Source organism: Rhinoderma darwinii, chromosome 11, assembly GCF_050947455.1.
Source record: "Rhinoderma darwinii isolate aRhiDar2 chromosome 11, aRhiDar2.hap1, whole genome shotgun sequence".
Lineage (NCBI taxonomy): Eukaryota > Metazoa > Chordata > Amphibia > Anura > Rhinodermatidae > Rhinoderma > Rhinoderma darwinii.
The window spans coordinates 84,655,097-84,681,213 of record NC_134697.1 but is presented as its reverse complement, the minus strand read 5'-3'; the positions used below and the strand labels follow the sequence as shown (position 1 = coordinate 84,681,213).

Below are 26,117 nucleotides of genomic sequence, written 5' to 3'. Positions count from 1 at the left end.
GAAAGCAGCTGTCGGACAGGCAGCCCTGTCCATTTCACACTCTCTTCTGGTAATTTAGTAAGGCTGGTCTCCTATAGAGCTACACCTCTCCCCTCCTCCAGTGCTCACTCCCCTCCCATTGCTGCTTCCTCTTTCAGTACAAGAAAGAGGAGTAAAGAGACTTGTCGAGGAGTTAGAGACACGCAAAGTAGGTATAACAAAATCGGTTTGCTATGAATAATAGTCATGTGTGAGTTAATAACGGGAATAGGTGTGCTGATCAAAAGTGTCGTACGTACAGGTCAGAGCGTGGGAACGTAGAAGAGGTTGGAGAAACAGATTTGCAGTCGTCGTCGTTTTGGCTTGCATGGTTCTGCTTCTTGCATTACGGACAATCAATCACATTTTTGGGGTTTTATTGTATCTTGAACATTTTTGGAACATGTTTTTTAAATATTTTTGTTCATACGTTATGTCTTTGCACATTCTCTATCCTTTAGTGGCACCCTTTATGATCGCGTACATAACATTTGTCTCACGTGGCGATCTATCGGTTTGGTTTTCGAAGACATTTGCTATTTTCGGTGACCCACAATGGTCATTTTTCATCATAATAAATATTTTCCATAATCTGACTTGTTTTTTATCCTTTTATTATTCGTAGGAGAAATCGCTGTGTATGGCCTGCATTGCATTGTGGTTTGGATGTCTTAGATCTTAACAACTCATGTAAGTACAACCTGGTGCTAACACCAGGGTATCTGATTGTTCGGATAGACTGAACAGGGTTGTACACCGGCTGAACAGGGACAAATTTGTTTAACCCCTTAATAACGTTTTGGCCTTAAGGCTCAGAGCCCATTTTTCAAATATGACATGTGTCACTTTATGTGGTAATAACTCTGAAATGCTTATACCTATCCAAGCGATTCTGTGATTGTTTTCTCGTGACACATTGGACTTTATGTTAGTGTTAAAATTTGGTAGATACATTCAGTATTTATTTGTGAAAAATAGCTAAATTTTGAGAAAATTGTGAAAAAATAGCGTTTTTCTGGTTTTAAATGTATCTGCTTGTAAGACAGATAAAAATTCCACACAAAATAGTTACTAGTTCACATTTTCCATATGTGTACTATATGTTGGCATCATTTTTTGAACACTTTTATTTTTCTAGGACATTACAAGGCTTAGAACTTTAGCTTCATATTTTGAAGTAAATTTCAAAAGGCTTTTTTTGGGTACCAGTTCAGGGCTGAAGTGGCTTTGAGGGCCTTATATATTAGAAACCCCCATAAGTCACCCCATTTCAAAAACTAGACCCCTCAAAGTATTCAAAACAGCATTTATAAAGTTTCTTAACGCTTTAGGCGTTTCACAGGAATTTAAAGCGAAGTTGAGGTAAAATTTACAAATTAATTTTTTACGCAGAAAATCCTTATTATTCAATTTTTGTCTGTAAAACAGAAGGTTTCACCAGAGAAACGCAACTGAATATTTATTGCCCAGATTCTGCACTTTAGAAATATCCCACATGTGGCCCTAGTGTGGCAATTGGCTGAAGCACTGGCCTACGAAGCAAAGGAGCAGCTAGAGGATTTTGGAGCCTCCTTTTTTATTAGAATATATTTTAGGCACAATGTCCGGTTTAAAGAGGCCTTGTGGGGCCAAAACAGTGGAAACACTAAAAAAATACCCCATTTGGCAAACTACACCCCTTAAGGTATTTATCGAGGGGTATATTGAGCATTTAGACCCCACAGGTTTTTGCTGCATTTCGTTGAATTAGGCTGTGAAATTGAAAATCACCTATTTTTTTTTATTTTTAAACTCTTTATTTGACAAAAAAGACATGATAAATCAGTAGACATTCCCACAAGTCGGGAGCATATATAGCTCCGCAGAGCTATGATAGTATTCTCAGTAGGAAACATTGTGAGATAGTTTGATACTTAAAGAGGCTCTGTCCGCACATTATAAGTGCCCTGTCTCCTATATAAGGAGTTCGGCGCTGTAATGTAGGTGACAGTAATGCTTTTTATTTAAAAAAAACTATCTATTTTCACAACGTTAGGAGCGATTTTGGTTTATGCTAATGAGCTTTCTTAATGCCCAAGTGGGCATACTTTTACTTTCGACCAAGTGGGCGTTGTACAGAGGAGTGCATGACGCTGACCAATCGGCATCATGCACTCCTCTCCATTCATTTACACTGCACTAGCGATATAGATATATCATTATGTGCAGCCTCATACACAAGCCCTAACATTACTACAGTGTCCTGATAATGAATACACATGACCATCCAGCCTGGACGTCATGTGTACTCAGAATCCTGACACTTCTGACTCTTTTTTTGTGAGATTCCGGCAAGTGAAACCAAATCTCACGAGATCACGGAACTAAACGAGATTTGGTTTCACTTGCCGGAATCTCACAAAAAAAAGATTCAGAAGTGTCAGGATTCTGAGTACACATGACGTCCAAGCTGGATGGTCATGTGTATTCATTATCAGGACACTGTAGTAATGTTAGGGTTTGTGTATGAGGCTGCACATAGCGATATAACTATATCGCTAGTGCAGTGTAAATGAATGGAGAGGAGTGCATGATGCCGATTGGTCAGCGTCATGCACTCCTCTGTACAACGCCCACTTGGTCGAAAGTAAAAGTACGCCCACTTGGGCATTAAGAAAGCTCATTAGCATAAACCAAAATCGCTCCTAACGTTGTGAAAAAAGATTGTTTTTTTAAATAAAAAGCATTACTGTCACCTATATTACAGCGCCGATCTCCTTATGTAGGAGATAGGGCACTTATAATGTGGTGACAGAGTCTCTTTAAAGAGGCTCTGTCACCACATTATAAGTGGCCTATCTTGTACATGATGTAATCGGAGCTGTAATGTAGATTACAGCAGTGTTTTTTATTTAGAAAAACGATCATTTTTGACGGAGTTATGACCTATATTAGCTTTATGCTAATGAGTTTATCAATGGACAACTGGGCGTGTTTTACTATATGACCAAGTGGGCATTGTACATAGGAGTGTATGACGCTGACCAATCAGTGACCAATCAGCGTCATACACTTCTCTCCATTCATTTACACAGCACTAGCGATATAGTTATATCGCTATGTGCAGCCACATACACACACACTAACATTACTGCAGTGTCCTGACTATGAAAATACATTACCTCCAGCCAGGACGTGATGTGTATTCAGAATCCTGACCACTTCTGTACCGTCTCTGTGATATTTACAGCAAGGCAAGCGTAGTCTCGCGAGATTACGCTGTAAGCTGTCATTCACAGCGAGATCTCGCTGTGCTGTGCTGTAAATCACAGAGACGTGCAGAGAAGTGTCAGGATTCTGAATAGACATCACGTCCTGGCTGGAGGTAATGTATATTCATTGTCAGGAAACTGCAGTATTGTTATAGTGTGTTTATGTGGCTGCACATAGTGATATAGCTATCTGCAGTCTAAATGAATGGGGAGAAGTGTATGACGCTGATTGGTCACTGAGTGGTCACTGAGTGGTCACTGATTGGTCAGCGTCATACACTCCTCTGTACAACGCCCACTTGGTCATATAGTAAAACACCTAAAATTTCAGGTCTGGGAGGTTAAGTTCACCTCTAACGGTGGAGCGATGCAACGTGGATTTACTAACTCTTGATCCTCGATTCACCCATATGAATTTGTTTATTATCCGCTGTATATGTGAGACGGCATGAAGAGGAAACTTAACAGGAAGGGCCCTAAATAAATATTGCAGCTTGGGTGGAATTGTCATTCTAACTGCAATGAGTCTGCCCATCCAAGTTATGTGGTACCTGGACCATTCCTCCAGTAGTTTCCTGATAGATGCAAATTTTTTAGGGTAGTTACTAAGATATAAATTATTTGGGTCTCTAGCAAGGGCAATTCTTAAATATGTCATGTGGGAATGTTTCCACTGAAATCCAAAATTAAGTTAACAATTCCACCTGATCCAGCGACATATTAACGTGCATAGCAGTTGATTTAATCTGATTTACTATCAATCCTGAGTATGATCCAAAGTGGTAAGAGTATCCATAAGATTTGGTAAAGAGACAAGTGGTGTTGCCATGAATAAAAGCATATCATCGGCATATATACTAAATTTAAACTCATGGGTATCCAAATGGTATCCCTTAATGTCCAGATTTAGACGAATGTGTTGTGCAAGAGGCTCCATGGCGAGAGCAAACAAGAGAGGAGATAGCGGGCAGCCCTGTCGTGTCCCCTTTTGTATCGGAAAATAGGGGGAGTATTGACCTAAGAATTTTACTCTAGCTTGAGGAGAGTGATATATCGCTCTGGTAGCTGTCAGGTATGGACCCCTAATGCCAAATTGGATACGTGTGCTATACAAGTAGTAACAGTCCACAGAATCAAATGCTTTCTGAATATCCAGACTCAAAATTAGTAATTCGGTGTTTGTGAGTAGTAGCATGGAGAATAATATTGTGAGCCAGTCTAATGTGGTCTGTCGCTTGTCTTGTTGGTATGAAACCCGTTTGATTGGAAGATATTAATGAGGTCATATAAGGTGCTGGTCTATTTGAAAGTATTTTCGTAAATAACTTGTAGTCTACATTAAGTACCGATATAGGACGTAGGTTAGCACAGTGTGTTTCATTCTTACCCGGTTTTGGAATGAGTGATATATTAAGTACAGTGAAGTTTACCGCTCAGACGGCACTGGTAACAGTCCAATATCATTCAGTATGGGCTCTCTCCCAGAAAAATGCAGTGGACAGTCCGCAATCCAATGAGGGTGTGGATGGTAATTCTTATCCTTGTAGTTCCACCAAGCTCCTTATCGTCTCTCTCCACATTCAAAGAACTCCTGGTAGGAAAAGGATCTTATGTCTCTAATAGATGGAAAAAGGAAGACACATAGTGCAACACCCTCTGAAAAAAGATTGCTCCACGCCAAGTTTAATCCATACTCACAGAAGTAACAAGAAATAAAAGCATCAAGGTAAGTAAAAATCTTTAAAATTTCTAGGCGGCACGCCAACCACTCTCGCCCGACCCTGGGTTTCGCCCTTCCGGCTTCTTCTGGGACCCTCATTGGATTGCGGACTGTCCACTGCATTTTTCTGGGAGAGAGCCCATACTGAATGATATTGGACTGTTACCAGTGCCGTCTGAGCGGTAAACTTCACTGTACTTTATATATGTTATTTAGGGTATTTGTTGGATCATACCCAATTTAGTTTTGCCTGCTCCGGTCTGAGAGAGATTTTGTGGGTATTTGAGCCAAGAGAAGCCACCAGTATATTTGAGTGATATATTAGCATGTGAAAATTCCAGAGGTGGGACATCACCTGTTATAAGTGTATTGAAATACGTAGTTCGGTGAAGAGTTAATATATCTGAAAATGTGAGAGTTTCGTTTTCTGGAGAACATAGAGGAATATGCATATAGTTTTGCTTTGCCCCGCCTAAGTGCTTTTTCAGCCTTACTCTCCTCCTATGCTCTGAGAGAGCAGCGAGTTTCCTCTATCTGGGTTTTAATTATAGTATTTGGTTTATTAATATATTGACGTTCCAGCCTGGTGAGGGTCGATAACAGTGTATTAAGAAGTTGTAATCTTTCTCTCTTAAGTTTTGATCCTTTCGCCATTAAAAATCCTCTTATTACCTCTTTATGCGCCAGCCATATTTGAGCGGGTGATGTATCCGGTAGGGTATTAGTGATGAAATACGCTTGTAGAGAGCTGGTTAGGGATGCGACTATTTCTGAGTGAGATAGTAGGGAATAATTCAGCCTCCATGACGGCGTGCGTGTGGCGTTGCCAATACAGACGCGGAGTGAGTGGATATTGCGGTCCGACCATGCACATTGGGTGTAAGAGGTATTGTGTGGTCTAGTGGATAGATGGGAGGATGTTAGGATATAATCAATCCTAGCGTAACTGGCAAGTACTATGGAGTAAAAATAGTATTCCTTATGTAGGGGATGATCCTGTCTCCACAAATCTACTAGTGATAATTGTTTCATCCTATACATGAATGACTTCGGAGCTGACTGCGCACTGGCGTTGGGATGGCTTCTATCCCATTGTGCATTCATCACTATGTTAAAGTCACCCCCAAGGACAATATAGGAGTCTGAGAATTTCTCCAGCTGTCTAAAGAGGTTGGTAAAGAAGGTGGTTGCTGAGGAGTTAGGTTCGTAAATCGATGCAAATGTAACGCGTTGTCCCGCTAGTTGGCCTGTAAGGATAATGTATCTACCCTCCGGGTCTATGATGGAATCAGTTACTGTATATGGAAGTGTATTCCTGAAGAGAATGGCCACTCCTTTTTTTTTTTTTGTGTCTGAGGTAGATAGGTAAACTCTTTGGAACGATCTATCAAAGTATTTTGGGTAACTAGAGTGAGTGAAATGTGTTTCCTGTAACATTATAATGTCGCCATGAAGCCTCTTATAGTTAGTGAAAGCCACTCGTCTCTTTGTCGGGCTGTTAAAACCTTTTACATTATGTGTAATAACAGTATAAGCCATAAAAATACAATAAATTTACGCTGTAGAGAAAAGCAGAAAGTACTTTTGTATGTAGAATATAGCTGCTGCTAAAAAGAATAACACCTTTAACAGGTAACTTTATAACAATGAAACAATAGCAGAGTTTGGCTAAGTGCCCTTCATGTGACCCCATTCGGGTCTCTTTATCTCTTTCTCGACTTGCTGAGCAAATGTAGCGCCCCACAAAACCGGCCCTGCGTAAGCTGAGCGAGACTTATACGGGGGCGTCACCAGAACTTTGGCTGACCAACTACAATATCAAGTAAATTAAGCAATTTTAGTCATGTGAAAAACTAGAATTAACTTTGTAAGAAATTACCAAGCAAGGCATACTAGTGCAATATATTTGGCCAAGGCCCTCTCCATCCCGGCCGGGAAGATGAGGTGAAATTGAAGAGGGAAAAGTTCCATAGCAACTAAAAGAAGAAAAATGTCAGGTATACATTACATTATATATCTTTACCCTTCACTTCAGGTCACATTTGGTGATCTTGGTCTCGGTGAAGCTGGACCTGCCGGAGGGGTCATTTGTAGCTGTCGGCGCTGTGCAGTTGTCCAAATGGGTTCTAATGGGAGGCGTTGACGAGGTCGGTCTGCTGATGCCGAAATGGGAGTCCCTTCTTTGAGACCTAGTCGGATGAGCAGTCTCCATCCCATGTCTAGTGCTGTGATATTATGCGGTGAGCCCTTGTAGTTAAAGGTTAGTCTGAATTTGGAAACCCCATCTGTATCTGATCCCAGCCACTCTTAGGATGTCCGTGAGAGGTTTCAGTTGTCGTCTTTTTTCCAAGGTAACTGGAGATACATCCGCAAAAATCTGTAGTGGTTCTTGTTTGAAGGAGAGTGGGGTTTTGTCACGAGCTGCTTTTAGAACCTCTTCCTTCACTGTAAAGTAATGAAGTCGCAGAACGATGTCTCGTGGTCTTTCTTCAAAAGCCGGCCTAGGTCGCAGTGCACAGTGTATATGGTCCATCTGGAATTGATTTGTCTGATAATTTGGTAATAAGTAGGCAAAAAGTTGTATTGCATAGTCCGTGAGGACATTTGAAAAGCAATTTCTCCTGATTACGGCAATACCCCATATGTGGTCATAAATGGTTGGACAAACGGCAGGGCTCCAAATGGCAGCAGCGCTATTTGGCATGTTGATATTGCTGGATTGGTTTTTGGGAGCCATGTCGCATTTGCAAAACCCCTGAGGTACCAGAACAGGGGAAACCCCTTAAAAATGACTCCTGGATGACCCCTTCGGAAACTAGACCTCTTGAGGAATTCATTGTACTTTTTGATCAGTTTTTATTCTATTTTTTTTGAGGAGTGGTGACTAAAAAACAGCAATTCTACTATAGTTTTTTATTCCTTTTTTTTTACAGCGTTCACCGTGCGCTATAAATGAAATATTCACTTTATTCTGCGGGTCGATACGATTACGGCGATACCAGATGTTTATAGTTTTATAATGTCTTATGGCGTTTGCACAATAAAATACTTTTTATAAAAAAAACATTTACTTTTTGTGTTACCTTATACTAAGAGCCATAAGTTTTTTCTTTTTCCATCAAGAAAGCCGAGTGAGGACTTGTTTCTGCGTAACGAACTGTAGTTTCGATCAGCACCATTTTTAGGTACATGCAACTTTTTGATCTCTTTTTATTCCATTTTTGGGAGGTGAAGTGACCAAACAATTGTGATTGTGGTACGGTTTATTATTATTTTCTTTTACGGCGTTCAATGTGCGGGATAAATAACTAAATACTTTTGTAGTTCAGGCCGTTATGGACGCGGCAATACCAATTATGTATAGTTTATTTATTTATTATTATTAATTTGAATAATAAAGAGTGATAAGGGAAAAAGAGGGATTTTTACTTTTAAACTTTTTTTCTCATTTTTATACAACTTTTTTTTTACGCCCCACTAGGGGACTTGAGGGCAGGAGGCCCTGATAGCTATTCTAATGCACTGCACTACATGGGTAGTGCAGTGTATTCAAGCTGTCAGCTACTCACTGACCGCAAGCATGGTGGGTCCTGACTTTGTTAGGACCCACTAGACTAAATGGCGTAGCTGGAGTCCATTGTTAGGCCTCCGGTTGCCATAGCAACCATCTCTGCATGCAATCATGTTGTGGGAAGTCGATGGTGCTTTAACCCCTAAGAAGCCGCGATCGCTATTGAACACGGCTTTTAAGGGGTTAATCAGCGGGGACCACCGCAATCGGTGGAGAGACAGCAGTTGTCACAGCAGTTGTCACAGCTCCTGTATGTGTCGGGAGGCGGGCCGGAATGGACGTTCCTCCCGTGACATACTAATAGGTCAAGGAGCGTGAACGATGCGCTCATCGTGACCTAATAGTACGTCCAGGAGCGGGAAGAGGTTAAAGAATGAAAATTAGTGAAATAGCACCAACATGTTCCTCAGCTCTGCAGAGAGAATGGGGCACATTTATCAATGCCAAACGGCTCCATGCACACGACCTTAGTTTTCATCCGTAATTATGGATCAGGTAATTATGGATGAAATTGTGGGCCCATTCATTTCTATTGGCCACCGACACCTTTCAGTAGATTTACGGATGTGTGTCCATGCTGTAGAAATGATCCGTAAAATATAGAACATGTCTTATTCTTGTCTGCAATTGCGGCAGACAGTAAAAACCTATACGGTCGTACCATATTTATCAAGCCCCCACCTCTTTTTCTGAATATTCCAGTGTTAGAAAAAGGGGGCATGCTCTGCAACTTATTTACCAAAGATTGTCCATGTTTTTGAACGGAAAAGTGGCGAAGAGCTACACCAGATTCAACCTAGTATAGCTTTGTTGTATTCCGCCATATTCTGCTGTGCATGCGCCACGTTAATAAATAGTTTTGAACCAACAGTACTTTCACTGAGTTACATTGTAAACCAATGGCCCATTTTCTATAATATCATATAGGAGAGTTCCAAGCAGATCAACATTGCAGACAGTAGAGTTGCAGAGAGTAGAATTGCTGTTACTCCTACTTTTTCCAGTTGATCAGTCAGTGGGAGAAAACACATTTACATTGACTCACAGGTGACGTCTTCTCTGATTGTGCCGTAATTATGTCATTGCCCTGCCTGCATCACAGAAAACGCACCGAATGGTGGACCAGGGATATGATGGTTCTATGCACCCGTCAGGTCTAGTTGGGATGTTCAATTGTATGATAAGTTCAAAAAAAGAAATTCAGTTTAGGGGGACCAGGCCAGGATTAGTTCGGGAGTACTGGCCAGATGTTAAGGATCTGCCAGGCACAGCTTCTGTATCCACGCCCATAGGTAATCAGTCTGCACCTGCTTCTATGTCTGTGAGACTGACTCCATCTTCCACCACTCAGGATGGCAGGCTTAGGAGTGGGAGAGCCTATCACAGCCTGGCCAGACGGAGCTAGCTCCCGCCCTCTGTCTATTTATACCTGCCTTTCCTGTTCCTCCTTGCTTGTGATTCTTCTCTGTTGGTTTCCTGGCCCTGCTGCAGCTTCTTGAACTCCTTGTCCCTGCTTCGTATTTACCCTGGCTTACTGACTACTCTTCTGCTCTGCGTTTGGTACCTCGTACACTCCTGGTTTGACTCGGCTTATTCACTACTCTCCTCCTCTGCGTTTGGCACCTCGTACTCTCCTGGTTTGACTCGGCTCGTTTACTAATCTTGTTGCTCACGGTGTTGCCGTGGGCAACTGCCCCGTTTTCCCTTTGTTCTGCGTTTCCTTGTCTGGTTGTCTGTCGTGCACTTACTGAGTATAGGGACCGTCGCCCAGTTGTACCCCGTCGCCTAGGGCGGGTCGTTGCAAGTAGGCAGGGACTGAGTGGCGGGTAGATTAGGGCTCACTTGTCTGTTTCCCTATCCCTGTCATTACACCAGATCCCACCTCTACCCCAAGACCAGAGTAGGGCTTGTTCATGAAGTAGGGTGTCCAAGCAAGTGTCTTTATTCTATATCATACCGGGAAGCCGGTAGAGGTACTGTGGGCACTGCTGACTGGGCAGCTGGGGTGGGGGTGCTTGCTTGCAGATGGAAGAAGAGCGTGTAGAAGTTTTTTTTTAAATGATGTGTGGCTTATGATACAGAATTTTTGCAATACATGCTGTTTCTGTGTGTTATTTATGATGGGCGAGTTGGCGGGTTTAACATGTGCACACCTTATAAAATTCAACATTTTTGTTTGTTATTAGAACATCTTGTGATTCATCTAAACAAAAATATTTCTTCCTTATTATCATATGTGCCAACAAGCTATGCCAACCATAAGTAGTATCAACCAAAAAGTCTCTCTAGTCTACCTTAAAGGGGTTTTACCACTAGGAACATTTATCACCTATCCACAGGATAGGTGATAATGTATGATCGCCACTGGAACCTCCACTAGAACGGGGCTCCTGAGGCCTGGTTCCTTCTCACTGCATGATCACAGTGAGGAGTCCTGCCGCTCTATTTAATGTCTCTGGGAAATAAGTCTTTGAAAAAAGACACGTCCATCAAGTTTAACCAGGAAACATATGAGATGATAACATTTTTGGAGTTTGTGAGCTTAAACCTCCATTTGTAAAGCCCTTTGGTTCCGCTTATAGGTTTCTGTTAGGAGAACTCTCTGACACAACAATCTAAGTAAACAACCATTATCAACCATGGCATCAAAGGTTACTCTTTGGTTACTTATAGACTGTTTGCAGCCCTTTTGTTCTTAAAATTGATGGTGACCCAAGTTCATGAATTCCACCATCTTTTCACATGTCCTAGGACATGCTAGAATATATATTTTTGGCTGCATATTAACTTTAAGTGAATGATTATTGACCAAAACTATTGAAAATGGACAAAAAATATATTTGGCAATAAAACTCAGGATTATTTTCAGTATAATGAGGACATGTATAGATCATGTATAGACATACATTATAAGCGATAAGGAAATCTTGGACAAACCCTTTTGTTTCACGGTGAATTTGAATAAAAGCTTTATAAAGAAAGAAAATGTACAATAATAAGTTGAGAGAGAAGTAAGAAGTAAGAAAGACATGGCCACGGAGATCCTCTCAAGAGTTAGACAGAAGACCTCCAGATTGGCTTTTAGATTAACCTTTTAACCAGTTCAGGACCGCGCTATTTTGCGCCTTCAGGACCAGTTTAGCCCTTTTTAGCATGTGTTAGTTAAATGGCTATAACTTTTTTATTTGTTGGGCTAACGACGTGATTTTTGCAACGTTTTTTCCGTAGACAATGCAGTTTCTTTTTTTATCGTTTTTATACACACCTTTTTTGCTATTTTAGAATTTTTATTCATAAAGTTGGAAAATAATAGTAAAAAAATAAGCTTTTTTACATTTCAGCTATTTTTTTTTGGTAATAACATAGTTTCACCCTAAAATAGACCTTTTATTTGTGATCGTCATTGTCTACCGTAAATTTTAATATATTACATGTCTATATTAGGGTAATTGGGTCAGCGCTAGCGTTAAAAAAATGATTGGCGGGGGGAACGTTTTTTTTTGGGGTGGGTATTTTATGTGTATTTATTATTAATTTTTTTTTGCACTTGACTTTACTATTTTTTTATTACTATCGTCGGTCCCTCAAAGGTAAAAAAAGACCTTTGGAGAACTTTATATATTTTTTTTCTTTCTTTTACACCATGTTTTTCCACTGTAACTGGGGCTGCACAGCAGCCCCAGTTACAGGAGAAATCAGCCCTCTCATAGTGACTATTGTCACTAATAGGGCTGTGCTGGGTCTTGTAAGACCCAGCAGCAGTCTCTCAGTAACGGCACCCGGCGATCATGTGACCAGTCACATGATCACCGGGAGGAATAGAGACAGCGCCGCTGCTGCTGTCTCTATTCCTATACACAGTGTTCGTTGAGCGCTGTGTACACGTGATCAGAGAAGACAGAAGCAGCGAAAGCTGCTTCTATCTTCTCCTCAGGGTCCCCGGCAGTCACTGACAGCCGGAGACCCGACATTCAGCTGCCCGATCGCGCGGGCAGCAAGTTAAAACCCGAGCCGTAAAAAGTCTATGGCTCGGGTTTTAAGGACCCTGACCGCTGGCCATAAAAACACAGCCAGTGGTCGGGAGCCAGTTAAAGGTCTTTTCTGGCTGACTGCCATCAAGGAACCAAGTTTTTGGCCACACAAGAAACTTATAACACATCATTCTATTTACAAGCTGAATGTTGTCTAGAATATCATATCTGTCTCCAGTAAACTTGGCAGTCTTATATCAGAACAGCTTTGAAGGTCTGGTAAGGAGGCCAGCAGCCTGATATTCAGAGCATACTGTTTAAGAACAAACCTTAGCTACGAAGATTATATAAAATACATTTCCGAGGCAAAGTATACATATATGTAGCATAACCTTCGACATTTTTTTTATGAAGTTGGTTAATATGCACTTTATATGTCTCCAGTGGCATTAGCACTGCTGTAGATGTAGACTTTGATTGCATTATGCACGGCTTACTTTGTTATTTGTATTTTAAGGAACTTTAAGACAGATGATGGCCCAATTGTATCATGATGCCTCTATTAATGGGGTGGCAGCTGATGGAATAGTGCCAGAGGATACCCGAGTACTTGATGATGGTAATGAACAGGTAAGGTGTATAAAATGCATAACGTTCACTAATGGTGATGTAATGGGAATATGCACAGAGAACACCTGCTTACAAGGCATATGTTTAGGCCCCCTGCACACGAGGCAGATTTTGTTGCAGATGTTGTGCTTGCTGCAAAAACAACCCTGTTTAGCTGAATGGAATTTGTTTTCCGTATCAGAAATTGTGCAGGGGGTTCTATAATGTGAAAGTGTCCAATATGGCAATGGCCCCTGGGGTTGGCTAGCTAAAAAAAATTTGTTGGCAAAGAAAATGTTTCACATCATAAAAATTTAGTGCACGGAATTAAACAACCCCCCATATCAAGACAACAAGGAAAAAATAAACTTGCACCATTGCAACTCCCAAAAAACCGTGTGCAACATTTTTATAAGTTTGTTCTGGAACATTTACTAATGTTAGGCACCTATTGAGGATTTAAGGGGCATTCTCTGAATTTAACATCTACACTATATGAACAAAAGTATTGGGACACCCACACATTACACGTACAGGAGCTTTTATGACATCCCATTCTTTTTTAATCAAGTACATTTTTCTTGCAATTTTTTTTTTTGCAATATAACTCCCGAATACAGAAGAAAGAAAACAAAACAAAATAAACTCCCCTTTCCCGCCGTTCTTCCAATTACAAATGATAATGCTCAGACAACAGTACAAATTACAATAGTACAGGGTATATACATGACGTTCATATTTCTACTTATACAGGTATCATGAGTAAGCAAATCAATATGCAAATCGAAGAAAGGAACTGCAACACTGGAGATAATCCAAGAAGTGTATTTGATTTATTCCCCAAGCATAAAAACACTTGCAACGTTTCAACCCATGAATGGGTCTTTATCAAGCATGGTTACATAGATTCAGTGCACACTTTATATAGTACAAAGTACGGGACATCATTTCATGTATACAAAGTACTTAATCCAATAAATACATCCATAATAACATTTATAAACATCTCCACATGTTCCTTGTGAAATAACCTTATTAAAAATGTGGGAATCGGCACTCGACATACCTGCACAAAGTACTCCGAGCTCATCTAATACCTAGCGTCCTAAGCTCCTGCATACCCCACTTTGCATATCAAGCGTCGCCTGTTTCAATAGAGAGCAAAGAACGGCTCCCTATTGACTGCCCGTAAAATCAGTTTTGGTGCTGATAATGCCAGAGGAGGTCTATACTCTGCAGTTATTGAGTCAGCAGAGCGTTGGCGACTTTTCTGCACTATGCGCCTCAGCGCTCTGCGACCCCGCTCTGTAACTTTACGTGGTCTACACTTCGTAGCCGAGTTACTGTGGTTCCTAAAGGCTTTCACTTCACAATAATATCACTCACAGTTGATTGTGAAATATCTAGGAGGGAAGCAATTTCACAAACTGACTGATTACAAAGGTGGTGAACTATTACAGGGCCGCGCTGGAATTCACTGATCTCTTTACGACGACCTATTTTATCGCAAATGTTTGTAAAGGCGACTGCGTGGCGAGGTGCTGGATTTTATACACCTGAATTCAATGATTAAGAGGTGTGTCCCAATACTTTTGTCCATATAGTGTAGCTCTATATCGTATTATTATTATTACTATTATTATTATTATTACGGTGGTCTTCATTTTTCAGCAGTTAGATGAAATCTTGGCTGACAACACAGATTATGATGAGGAAGCCGAGGAGAAGAGGTACTACAGACGGAAGAGATTCCTGACAGTGAAAAGTGTTATATCTGCAAGTCTGGGGGCCGCTTTGACCTACGGTGTTTACTTAGGTATGTTAAACAGCTTTTAATGACTTAGAAATAGAATCCTTAGAATTTAGGTTATTTTATAATCCTTAGTTGCGAATATTTAAAAAAATAAACTAAAATTGTCAATGAAAAATAACATGAAAAATGCCACTTGACCAGAGAAATATTGCGGGTAGACGAGTGAGACTAGACGTGACATGAAGGGACTGATTTTGAATAATGAATCAGAAAGACAATACACCCTACAAATTCCTGGATCATATCAGCGCTTAGTGATTGGCACCAGTAAGGGTCCTCTTACACAGCCCAATTTTGGCCTTGTAAATGAGCGCCGATCAACGAGACAGCTGGTTGATCGGTGCTCGTTTGTTCTTTTCCCAAGGAGCTATGTATGGGTACGAGCGCTCGTCCTCATACATTTCTATCATGTGGGTTTCGTCAAAATTCGTTGGGACTCATTTGAAAACGAATCCGTCATGCCTAGGAATGGAAACAATGACAGTAGTGTGAAAATAAAAGCGACAGGGTGGGACAATCTCTTATCTTAATGAACACAAGAATTATTGTCGCAATTAGTGAATGAATGTAGGGTTGGTAATGAAGAGAAGAGCACTCCAGGAATGAGAACCAGAGCTATAACCGATTCCTGACCGCTGGCTGTGTATTTACAGCCAGCGGTCAGGGTCCTTAAAACCCGCACCGTAGACTATTTACGGCACGGGTTTTAGCTTGCCCGAGCGATCGGGCAGCTGAATGTCGGGTCTCCGGCTGTCAGTGACTGCCGGGGACCCTGAGGAGAGGATAGAAGCTGCTTTTGCAGCTTTTGTCTTCCCCGATATCAATGGGCACTTTGTATAGGAATAGAGGCAGCGGCCGCGCCGCAGTCTCTATTGGTCCCTGTGATCATGTGACTGGTCACATGAACGCCGGGATGCCGTTAGTGGCAGGTTGCTGCTGGGTCTTACTAGACCCAGCACAGCCCTATTAGTGACAATCGTCACTATGGGAGGGCTGATTTCCCCTGTAACTGGGGCTGCTGTGCATCTCCAGTGACAATGGAAAAACATGGTGTAAAAGAAAGAATACATAGAGTCCCACAAAGATCTTTTCTGACCTTGAGGGACAGACCATAGTAATAAAAAAATAAAAGTAAAGTGCAAACATTTTTAATAATAATACACATAAAATACCCACCCCCAAAAAAACCTTCCCCCCACCAATCATTGTCATCACGCTAGCCCTGAGCCAATTACCCTAAAATAGACATGTAATGTATTAAAATTTACGGTAGACAAGGACGATCACAAATAAGAGGTCTATTTTAGTGTAAAACTATGTCATTACCAGAAAAAAATAGCTAAAAAGTAAAAAAAGCTTATTTTTTTACTATTATTTTAAAACTTTAAGCCTAAAATAGCAAAAAGGATGTGTATAAAAATGATAAAAAAGGAAACCTGCATGGTCTACGGAAAAAACATCGCAAAAATCACGTCGCTAGCCCAACAAATAAAAAAGTTATAGCCATTTAACTAGCGAGTGCTAAAAATGGCTAAATGGTGTCTAGTTCTGAAGGCGCAAAATAGCGCGGTCGTGAACCGGTTAAAGTCTATTCTATAGGCAGCCATTCCCATAAAGGGGTTTTCCCACAAAACACATGTATGCCCTATCCACGGGGTAGGGAATACTTGTGTGATCACTGGGGGTACGACCGCTGGCACCCTCAGTGATGAGTGATGAGTGATGACCGAAAATCCCCTGAAGTGCTCCATGGGAACGCTCGACTAGCGCTCGATTAATTACTATGGGACTTCCAGGACCGCTGTTTTCCGGTAACTCCATAGAAATGAAAGGAGAGCTAGTCGAGCGTGCTCATGGAGCATTTTTGGGGACTTTCAGCCCCCATTCTACTCGTTTTCGCTATGTCTCTAGATTGGTCAAAAAGATCAACCAGGTAACTCCTTTCAGGGTGGAATGAAGAAGGTATTGCAGATAACAGTAGGGAAATGTACTGAGAGATGTCATGATGTTCTTATCCCTTTATTTTAGGGCTCCTTGAGATGCAGCTGATTTTACATTATGATGAAACTTACCGAGAAGTGAAATACGGTAACATGGGATTACAGGACATTGATAATAAGATGCTGATGGGTATCAACTTTACCCCAATCGTTGCCCTGCTATATACTCCAGTTCTTATCAGGTAAGTAGGTTCATATGTATGATATAGACTGCTGTGATGCAAGGTATTTGACTTGTTTTGTAATACGTTTGTAGGGAATGGCACTAGTAGTACAGCAGTCCTGTCAGTGAAAGCTGTTAGGGTATGCCTCAGGTGTGCCCTAACAGAGATTATCTCAGGACAGCCTTGGGACCATTAAAACTGTAAGCCCCGCGATCGAGATCGCCGGGGCTAATGATCAGGTAACAAACAGAGTCCCCTCTCTTGTGATAACAAAATCGCAGTTGATCGTGGCATCCCAAGGGTTAAAAAATTACTCCCACAAGTGATCGCACGGGCACGGCGACAACAGCGACGTAAAAAGTATGTAACGCACGCTAAGTACAAGGTCCCGGCGCCTTCCAGTTACATCATATTGCACTAAAGTGTTAAAGTGGTTGTCTGGTTTAAAAAATACATTTTCAATTACCATATAACAGAATTTTGGGTTAATACCCCCCATTCAGGACCTTCATCTATTAGGGTATGTTCACACTGGATATTTTCGGCAGTTTTTTGACCCGTAAACGGCCCGGAAAAAGGCTGAAAAATCGGAAGAAGAACGGCTCCAAACATCTGCCCATTGATTTCAATGGGAAAAACGGCGTTCTGTTCCGATGGGGCGGTTTAAAAAAACGTCCGCAAAAAAGAAGTGCATGTCACTTCTTGAGCCATTTCTCATTGACTCTATAGAAAAACAGCTCCAAAAATGGCCGTGAAAAACGCGAGTTGCTAAAAAAAAACGGCTGAAAATCAGCTCCCTTGAAAACAGCTCTGTATTTTCAGACGTTATTGATTTTGTGTGTGCACATACCCTTAGCGTATGTTCACACGGAGTGTTTTCAGGTGTATTTTGGGGCGCTTACTCCTCGAAAAACGGCTGAAAAAACGGGACCAGAATGCCTCGAAACATCTGTCCATTGATTTCAATAGGAAATACGGCGATCTGTTCCGACGAGGCGTTTTTTACGCCTCGTTTTTAAAAATGGCACGTAAAAAGACGCCCGTGAAAAAGAAGCGCATGTCACTTCTTGGGACATTTTTGGAGCCGTTTTTCATTGACTCTATAGAAAAACAGCTCCAAAAACGGCCATAAAAAACGCCACGAAAAACGCGAGTGGCTTAAAAACCGTCTGAAAATCGGAAGCTGTTTTCCCTTGAAAACACTTCCGTATTTTCAGACGTTTTTGATTTTGTGTGTGCACATAGCCTTAGCCAAACAAGCAGCTACAAAGAGCATCTCTCGCTCTGGAGGACCCGGAAGCATGGACAACACATTTATTTAAATAGGAAATGTGTAATACTTAATTTCCCCTGCGGTGGCACTGCTGCGTTCCTCTACAGATTATATTTGAAGGTGATGGAGTTACCCACAGTGGGAAACCCTGTGATCGTCTAACGAGAAAGGGATTGTAAATTTGTCTCAAGCCAACATAAGCCAGACTTCAATAATTTCATTTATTATTTGGACTTGAAATATAATTATTGAAATATTATAAATAGTTGAAGTCTATTTATGTGATACATTCCAGTTAGCATCAGGTAATATGGGAACAAAAGGGAAGGGGAGGTCTGGAAAGCAACATTGTTTAGTAGCCTTTGGCTACGTTCACATGGAGGAATATTTGCGGCGGATTCTGCCACAAAATTCTGCCTCCCATTCATTTCAATGGGAAGCGGACGCTGATTTTTTCAGCTAGCGGACAAAAGAAGTGTCCTGCCCGATCTACGCCAGATTCTGCCTAAACCTCCCATTGAAGTGAATGGGAGTAGGAATCTTCCTGCTGACGACAAGAATAATTCTGCAGCGGATTTTGCGGCGTGACCCGCCAAGCAAAATCCACCGTGTGAACATAGTCTTAGAGTGCTGCATAAAAAGTGTTCAATATATGCTAATAAGCAATTACTGTAGATCAGAACGTTAACTGTTTTGCTGCCAGGAGTTTTTGGACATTTTGCCACCATTTTGCACATCTGGTACTTAGGGCAATTTTCACACTTACATGTACAAATGCAACCTAAATTTTATATATATTAAAAAAACAAACATAAAAATGTGTATTTGTAGCTTAAAGTATGTCTCATGCAGAAAATTAGATGCAGCACACATCCTAAAAATAAAAGTTGAATATGTGCAGAATTCATACATACCCTTTAGGCCTATGTCTACTTGCAGACATCTTCATAAAATCATCAGAACTGAAGAGATCAAAAATCTGCTTTAGGGCCTAGTTCACACAATGCAGATTTTGCATATATATTTTTTTTAAACCACAACCAGAAATAGAACTTAAACAGAAGAGCTTTTTAAAAGAACGGCCTTATAGGTCTGCTCTCTCAAATTCTGCTTTTGGATTAAAAATGCCTGCAAAATCTGCACCAAATCTGCACTGTGTGAACAAGGCCTAAAGCTGGAAATTGTAGCGTGTAATGGATATCGCTAGAGTAGTGATCAGCGGATTTTATGTTAATGATTGGGCATGGACAGGATAGGGAAATTGTAAAATGTACAAACTTTATTGATGTTTGTATGTGGTACAAATGCTTGCTGTGTTTTATTGGATGCTGGTAAATGTCTGGGTTGTGGAGTCAATTAACAGCTAAATTATGTGCAGAGGGTGATTAGATGAGCAGCTCATGCTCCGTCCTTTTCTGAAAAAAAACAAACCTCACCAATATGTGACAATCAAAGAGCAAGTATCTGCTCTGGTTGATAAGGGGGATGATAACATAAAGAAAGTTCATATTACCTCTCCTTCTGGGGAAATCTACAGCCATACAGGGACAGGAGGAGTACCACAGCTTCTCCTCCTCTGCCTGCATGCCGCCAGCCCACTTCCCCTGCTGGACCCCTCTCTTCACACGGGCTACATGACAGCATAAAAATAACCTTGGAGGAGTTAGAGACGTTAGAAGCATGGGTTGAAGTGAGAGCTGCAATTATATGCAGCTCTCACTTCAACCTGCTCTAGATTGCAGCTAGAGCTGCGTTTCGGATCTGTCCATGGCTACTGAAGTGTATCAGATACCTCGAACGCAGGGAAAGAGTTAAATGGTTATTCCCATCTTATAAAGTGATGGCATATCACCAGTCCTGAGATTTATCACGGCAACCCCCTTAACGCAGTTGTGCAGGGAGAACTCCGAAGGGGACACAGTGCTAAATCAGGGCTGTGGCCCCTTCATAAAGAGGTGGCATATACTAGCGATATCATTATAGCCATCATTTTATAAGATGGGAATACTCCTTTAAGGGTTCATTTATGTTCACTTTACAGTGGTTTTACCAGTCAGTCTAATCAGATACTTAATTTGCAGGTACTTTGGTACAAAATGGATGCTGTTCCTCTCCTCCGGAATCTATGCTTTGTTTGTGTCCACCAACTACTGGGAAAGATACTACACACTTGTCCCTTCTGCTACCGTCATCGGAGTCATGATTGTCCCCTTCTGGGCATCCATAGGCAATTACATTACCAGGTAATTCTTTGATCATTGTCCTTTCCAATGATAGAGAAACCAGCTATACATTAATGGGTATCATTATCATACAGAAAGAACCTTCTGTAAAGGATCTGCCAGGCACAACTTCTGTGTCGACGCCCATAGGTAATCAGTCTGCACCTGCTTCTATGTCTGTGAGACTGACTCCATCTTCCACCATTCAGGATGGCAGGCTTAGGAGTGGGAGAGCCTATCACAGCCTGGCCAGACGGAGCTAGCTCCCGCCCTCTGTCTATTTATACCTGCCTTCCTGTTCCTCCTTGCTTGTGATTATTCTCGTTTGGTTTCCTGGCCCTGCTGCAGCTTCTGAAGTATTTGACCCTGCTTCATATTGACCCTGGCTTACTGACTACTCTCCTGCTCTGCGTTTGGTACGTCGTACACTCCTGGTTTGACTCGGCTTGTTCACTACTCTCCTGCTCTGCGTTTGGTACCTCGTACACTCCTGGTTTGACTCGGCTCGTTCACCACTCTTGTTGCTCACGGTGTTGCCGTGGGCAACTGCCCCATTTCCCTTAGCTTCTGTGTACCCTTGTCTGTTTGTCTGTCGTGCACTTATTGAGCGTAGGGACCGTCGCCCAGTTGTACCCCGTCGCCTAGGGCGGGTCGTTGCAAGTAGGCAGGGACTGAGTGGCGGGTAGATTAGGGCTCACTTGTCTGTTTCCTTACCCCCATCATTACACCTTCATTCCAAAACCTTGGTAAAAGTAACATTAATCCTAAAATTGAAAAAATTTCTGGACTTTCTCATTTCAGGATGGCTCAAAGATATTATGAGTTTACAAATTATAAAGAGGGGAACATGCGAGAGCAGCGCAGGATACCGCGAGGAGCCAGCCACAAGTACATCGTCATATTTCAATGCATGTTCTTCTCTATCTTCCATGTGGGTGACCACCATCACAGTCTTCTTCTAGAATTATCTGTCTTGGACGTTCCTAAAGTTCATTTCCCTCTCTCTTATTTTCACAGTTGTGCTTTGTATTCTCTCAGTTCCCAGTATACTTCTTCCTCAGCAAATTCTTATATGGATATAACCACACATTATGTGATGTCAAGCAGTGCGGTAAGTGAGCAGCCACCCTTCAAAGATTTCACAGAGGTCCCATCCTAGTGTAAGTACAGGGTCGGACTGGCCCACCGGAGAATCCTCTAGTTCTCTGGTGGGCCAGTCCTCAGGCTCCACTACAAAAATGGGCCCTAAAGGTCCAGCAGAAGACAACCCCATTGGGAGGGGACTTTGGAGCCGATCACTTGCCACTAGGGTCTATTTATTTTGGGAGGATTCACAAATAACCTATTAGATCTTATTGATGATATGTCCGTTGTGTACAATGATAACAAGGACTATGATAAAATAAAAAGTGGACATGTATATGTTCTATATAGATGGAGGGTGGGCCCTCAGAATCATCTCATCTGGTGGGCCCAAGGAGCCCCAATCTGACACTGTGTACGTACAAATGTTTTGTGTTCCATTGTCTCCTTGTAGGTGCCTCCATCCCGCACGGACTTCTTCCAGGGTTTAATGTGACTGTCCTACATTCTCTGCCCTCCAGTGTGAATCTTATCTACGTGGAAAGCACGCTCATGCTGGCGGCCCTGTTATCTATGCTACTGGTAAGAGGGGAAAATTAGTTTTTAAGGTCAAATAGAAATGATATCATTTTTACATTTGCTGCTACTCAATCTCTTATTCAGATCCTGATCCTCTGTGGTTCCGCATATCGTCCAACTGAAGAGATTGACCTCCGTAGCATAGGTTGGGGTAACATATTCCAGTTACCCTTCAAACATGCCAGGGACTACCGCCTGCGGTGTTTGGCTCCTTACTTCCTTTACACTGGATTCGAGATGCTGTTTGCCTGCACTGGGTTTGCTCTGGTATGTGATATCATCATTTCTATGATCATTAGGGGCTTGTCTAGGCACGGACAATGGATGACCTATCCACAGGATTGGTCATAAGGCTATGATCGGTGGGGGTCCAACACCCGGGCTCCGCACCGATCAGCTGCTCAGACAGATAGATAATTATATATTAATATAACAGATGAGCGGTAACTATATCATTTGTCCTTCCTGTACATGTTGATTGTTGTCTCCTCTTTACTGCGCAGGGTTACGGGGTATGTTCTATTGGACTGGAGAATCTTCCGTATATCCTGACAGCTTATGGTCTGTCAGCCTGCGTCTTCTCTATTCTTGCACTTTCTTTTCTTCACCTTCCTCGACAAATCCCATTGACTACTGGGCCATTACTCCATATCTGTCTCCTGATCGGCCTGTTTTTCTGGAGTCCAACACCCAAGGATCCTTCACAAAGTCCTTTGCTGTATTTCGTGGCTGTCCTGTGGGGTATTGGCAGCGCCATGAACAAGACCAGTGTCAGCAGTGAGTATTGGCTGATGTTAACAAAAAAATTTACGTTTGTATTGTGTGATTTCCAAGATTTAGAGTTTTTTTCTGGCTTGTACATTTTTTAAGCTATTTTGATTGGTTATTTGGTAATTGGTACTTGTATCAAAGAAAAACCAGAGCCTCGTTGATACGCGCTCGTTTTCACGACCCATATCTGGTCGTGTAAGAGGGCGTTAACAATCCACCACAGCCCAAGAGGCCTATATATCTGCAATGTACACGCATATTTGCCACTATACAAGCCTGCAAGGTTGTAAATATTGATCTCTCAGTAGTGCAGCCTCATTCTTTTCGGCCCCTAAATACTGTATATTTCAGCATAGAAGTGCAATATAAAAAAAAAAACGGAAAAAAAAAACTACAAAACCTTTTACTCCTTTTTAATATACACCGCTTTTACCTCTTCAATGCACTGGTTGAGTAAGTGGTGCATTGTAAGGGCTTGCTCACACGTAACGGATTTGCTGCGGAAAATTTACGGATCATTTACGCATCGACTAGCAGACAATTCGCTGCAGAAACACCGCACCATTTTTTACTGCAGAATTAGGTGCAGATTAAAAATTTTAGGCCGGGTTCCCACGGGTCGGATACGCTGCATAAAAACCACGCAGCGTATACGACCTGGAACCCGCCGCATATTCTGGTGCGGTTTTTCCGCTGGAATTTCCGCTGCAGTAAGCAGTGTAGAAATAAAATAAAAAAACGCCCATGCTTACCTAGGCCATTGTCATGGTGTCGAGTCCCTCCGTGGTCCGACCTCCACGGATGGTGCTACAGCCCATGTGACCGCTGCAGCGGTCACATGGGATGAAACGTCATCCCAGGAGGCCGGACTGGAGGAAGAAGCAGGGAGTTCTGAATTTATTTATTTGTTCTGAGTTGCAATTTTTGTGACACTTGGCTTTTTGCAACGAAAACGCAGCATAAATTGACATTCTGCAGATTTAAATTCCGCACCGCAGGTCAATTTATTAACGTTTTCGCTACATTGTAGTTTGTTGCAGAATTTTTGGCCATCATTGATTTCTATAGGGAAAAACACATGCGATCAGTCCACTTTCCGCCGCAATAATTGACATGCTGCGGAAATAAAATTACTCACCGCAGGTGAATTTCTAGACAGAATTTTCCCGCATCGTGTGGAAGACATTTGTTAAATCTCACCCAATTTGCTGCAACTGTATCACGCTGCTTATTTCCGCAATACCGGACGGAAAATATGCAGCAATTCCGTTACGTGTGGACAAGCCCTAAGAGCTCATGCACACGACCGTGTGTGCCGCCCCTGATCAGTGGAAAGATAGGACATGTTCTATCTTTCCACAGATCTGAGAGTCGGGTCCATTTTCACGGACCCGATTCACCTGCTAAAATGAATGGGTCCATGAAAACTATCGGGTGCTTCTAGGATGTCGTGAAAAACGGCCCGAGTGGCACTAAGAGGGTAAATCATAAATGCCAAATTTAATTGTGCACCTATTAAAGTAAAATATTTCAAGTGTTGAAGACGATCTTCCTTATGGACAGTTGTTTTCATTGTTGCAAATAATGTGTCATGCGGGCCCTCCTGAGGAACGCTCGCCATATAAGGGGAATCTTTACTGCGTCTGGCTGTTTTTTTATTCCATTTTCTTCATTAGGTGTATTTTTTCTTCTCCAGTTATATTAGGCATGTTTTATGAGAACAAAGGACGTCAAGACTTTGTGTTCACAATCTACCACTGGCTTCAAGCACTCGCTATATTTATTGTATATCTCTGGTCTGAACTCCCCATGATGGTAAGCAAAAAAATTAAATATTAATGGGGTTGTACAGGATTAGAAAAACATGGCTGCATTCTTCCATAAACAGCGCGACACCGGTCCACAGGATGTGTGAGGTGTTGCAGCTTCGCCCCATCCACTTTAATGTAGCTAAAATACAATACCAGGACCAGCCCATGAACAGCTATCTCACTGTTTCTGGAGGTAAGTAGACATATTTCTTTAATCCTGTACAACCCCTTTAAAGAGGACCTGTCACTAGGTAATATAAGCTGAATATAACCTGAATAGCGCTGTCTCCCTGATTCCAGCGCTGTTTTTCTTTTTTTCCTGGACCCCTCGTTCCAGAGATATAGGCCAGTGTTGTGTTGGCTCCCTCTATGCTTATTTGCTGTAGTTAGCCAACAGGGAGGAGCTAGCTTCCCTGCCTCTGATTCTGACCAATCAATGCGAGGTAGATTGAGAGTAGTTCACACCCAGTTTTTAGTGGAATAGTTTACATTGGTACCATTTTGGGGTACATTTTTCTTTTTTGTGCAGTATAAATGAGATATATTCATTTTTTTTTTTACTTGAATTTGTTTTTTTACTTCTTTTTAGTCCCAGTACAGGACTTGTGAACAACCTAATAAGCTTATCTACAGGCCCACAGCTGCCATGACAACCAATGTCAACTGATGGAGTGACGACAGACGGAGCCCCCCTCTATCTGTCTAACCACTTAACTGCCGCAGTCAGCGCGGGGTGTCGGCTGTATAATACCGCTATCGCAAGCAAGTGATGGTGCAGGCACAGCTCCTGCGCCCGCGTTATCACTGTGACGTAGTTACGTTCCTAATAGTGCGTCCCAGGGCGTGAAGGTTTTATTTTAAATTTGTAACCTGTAGTCTGATCTCTTGTCTTTCTAGGCCAAACTGGGAATAGTGCTGGCCTCTGCCTTAATAGCTATCCTCTCATACCTATGGATGGAGCATAAGATTAGCCTCAACGTGAGACCTCGACTCCCTAAGATTCCTTCCCCACGCCACAAAGTCAAAGGTTACCGTTATCTGGAAAAAGAGAATTCTGACGAGTCCGAATCTGAAGAGGAGGGAAATGACAGTGAAGAAGACAGGGGTGATATATCACTGAGTGAAGAAGAGGAGTACAAAGAGCAACCGCTTAAGAGGCGGAGAAAACGCCAAAGGGGGAGCGTTTATGAGCAAGCTGTGGAGGAGGATTGATGTAGGCCGACATGGGCACGCCGTTTTCTCATTAAAGTTTAGCTAAACG

At 41.9% G+C, this 26,117-nt stretch overlaps 1 protein-coding gene across 3 annotated transcripts; it reads left to right on the top strand.

Annotated features, from left to right (window-relative positions):
* Positions 1-26,117, top strand: UNC93B1 (unc-93B1 regulator of TLR signaling). 3 transcript variants are annotated; one of them, XM_075842875.1, is made up of 13 exons: positions 1-187; positions 644-708; positions 13,049-13,161; positions 14,812-14,956; positions 16,982-17,135; positions 20,472-20,633; positions 21,414-21,543; positions 21,630-21,723; positions 22,150-22,277; positions 22,359-22,541; positions 22,778-23,051; positions 24,742-24,860; positions 25,754-26,117. In XM_075842875.1, the coding sequence occupies exons 3-13, from the start codon at positions 13,063-13,065 to the stop codon at positions 26,066-26,068; spliced, it is 1,803 nt and encodes a 600-aa protein (XP_075698990.1). In that variant the 5' UTR covers positions 1-187; positions 644-708; positions 13,049-13,062; the 3' UTR covers positions 26,069-26,117. The 3 variants fall into 3 exon arrangements, with proteins under 3 accessions (XP_075698990.1, XP_075698991.1, XP_075698992.1); XM_075842876.1 differs by having other exon boundaries at positions 1-191; XM_075842877.1 differs by lacking the exons at positions 1-187; positions 644-708; positions 13,049-13,161 and adding an exon at positions 14,624-14,716.

Coding starts and splice junctions, on each gene's coding strand:
- UNC93B1 (XM_075842875.1), top strand. CDS start 13,063: ATGATGGCCCAATTGTATCATGATGCCTCTATTAATGGGGTGGCAGCT. Junction 22,278..22,358: donor CCCTGTTATCTATGCTACTG/GTAAGAGGGGAA, acceptor TCTCTTATTCAG/ATCCTGATCCTCTGTGGTTC. Junction 23,052..24,741: donor GAACAAGACCAGTGTCAGCA/GTGAGTATTGGC, acceptor TTTCTTCTCCAG/TTATATTAGGCATGTTTTAT.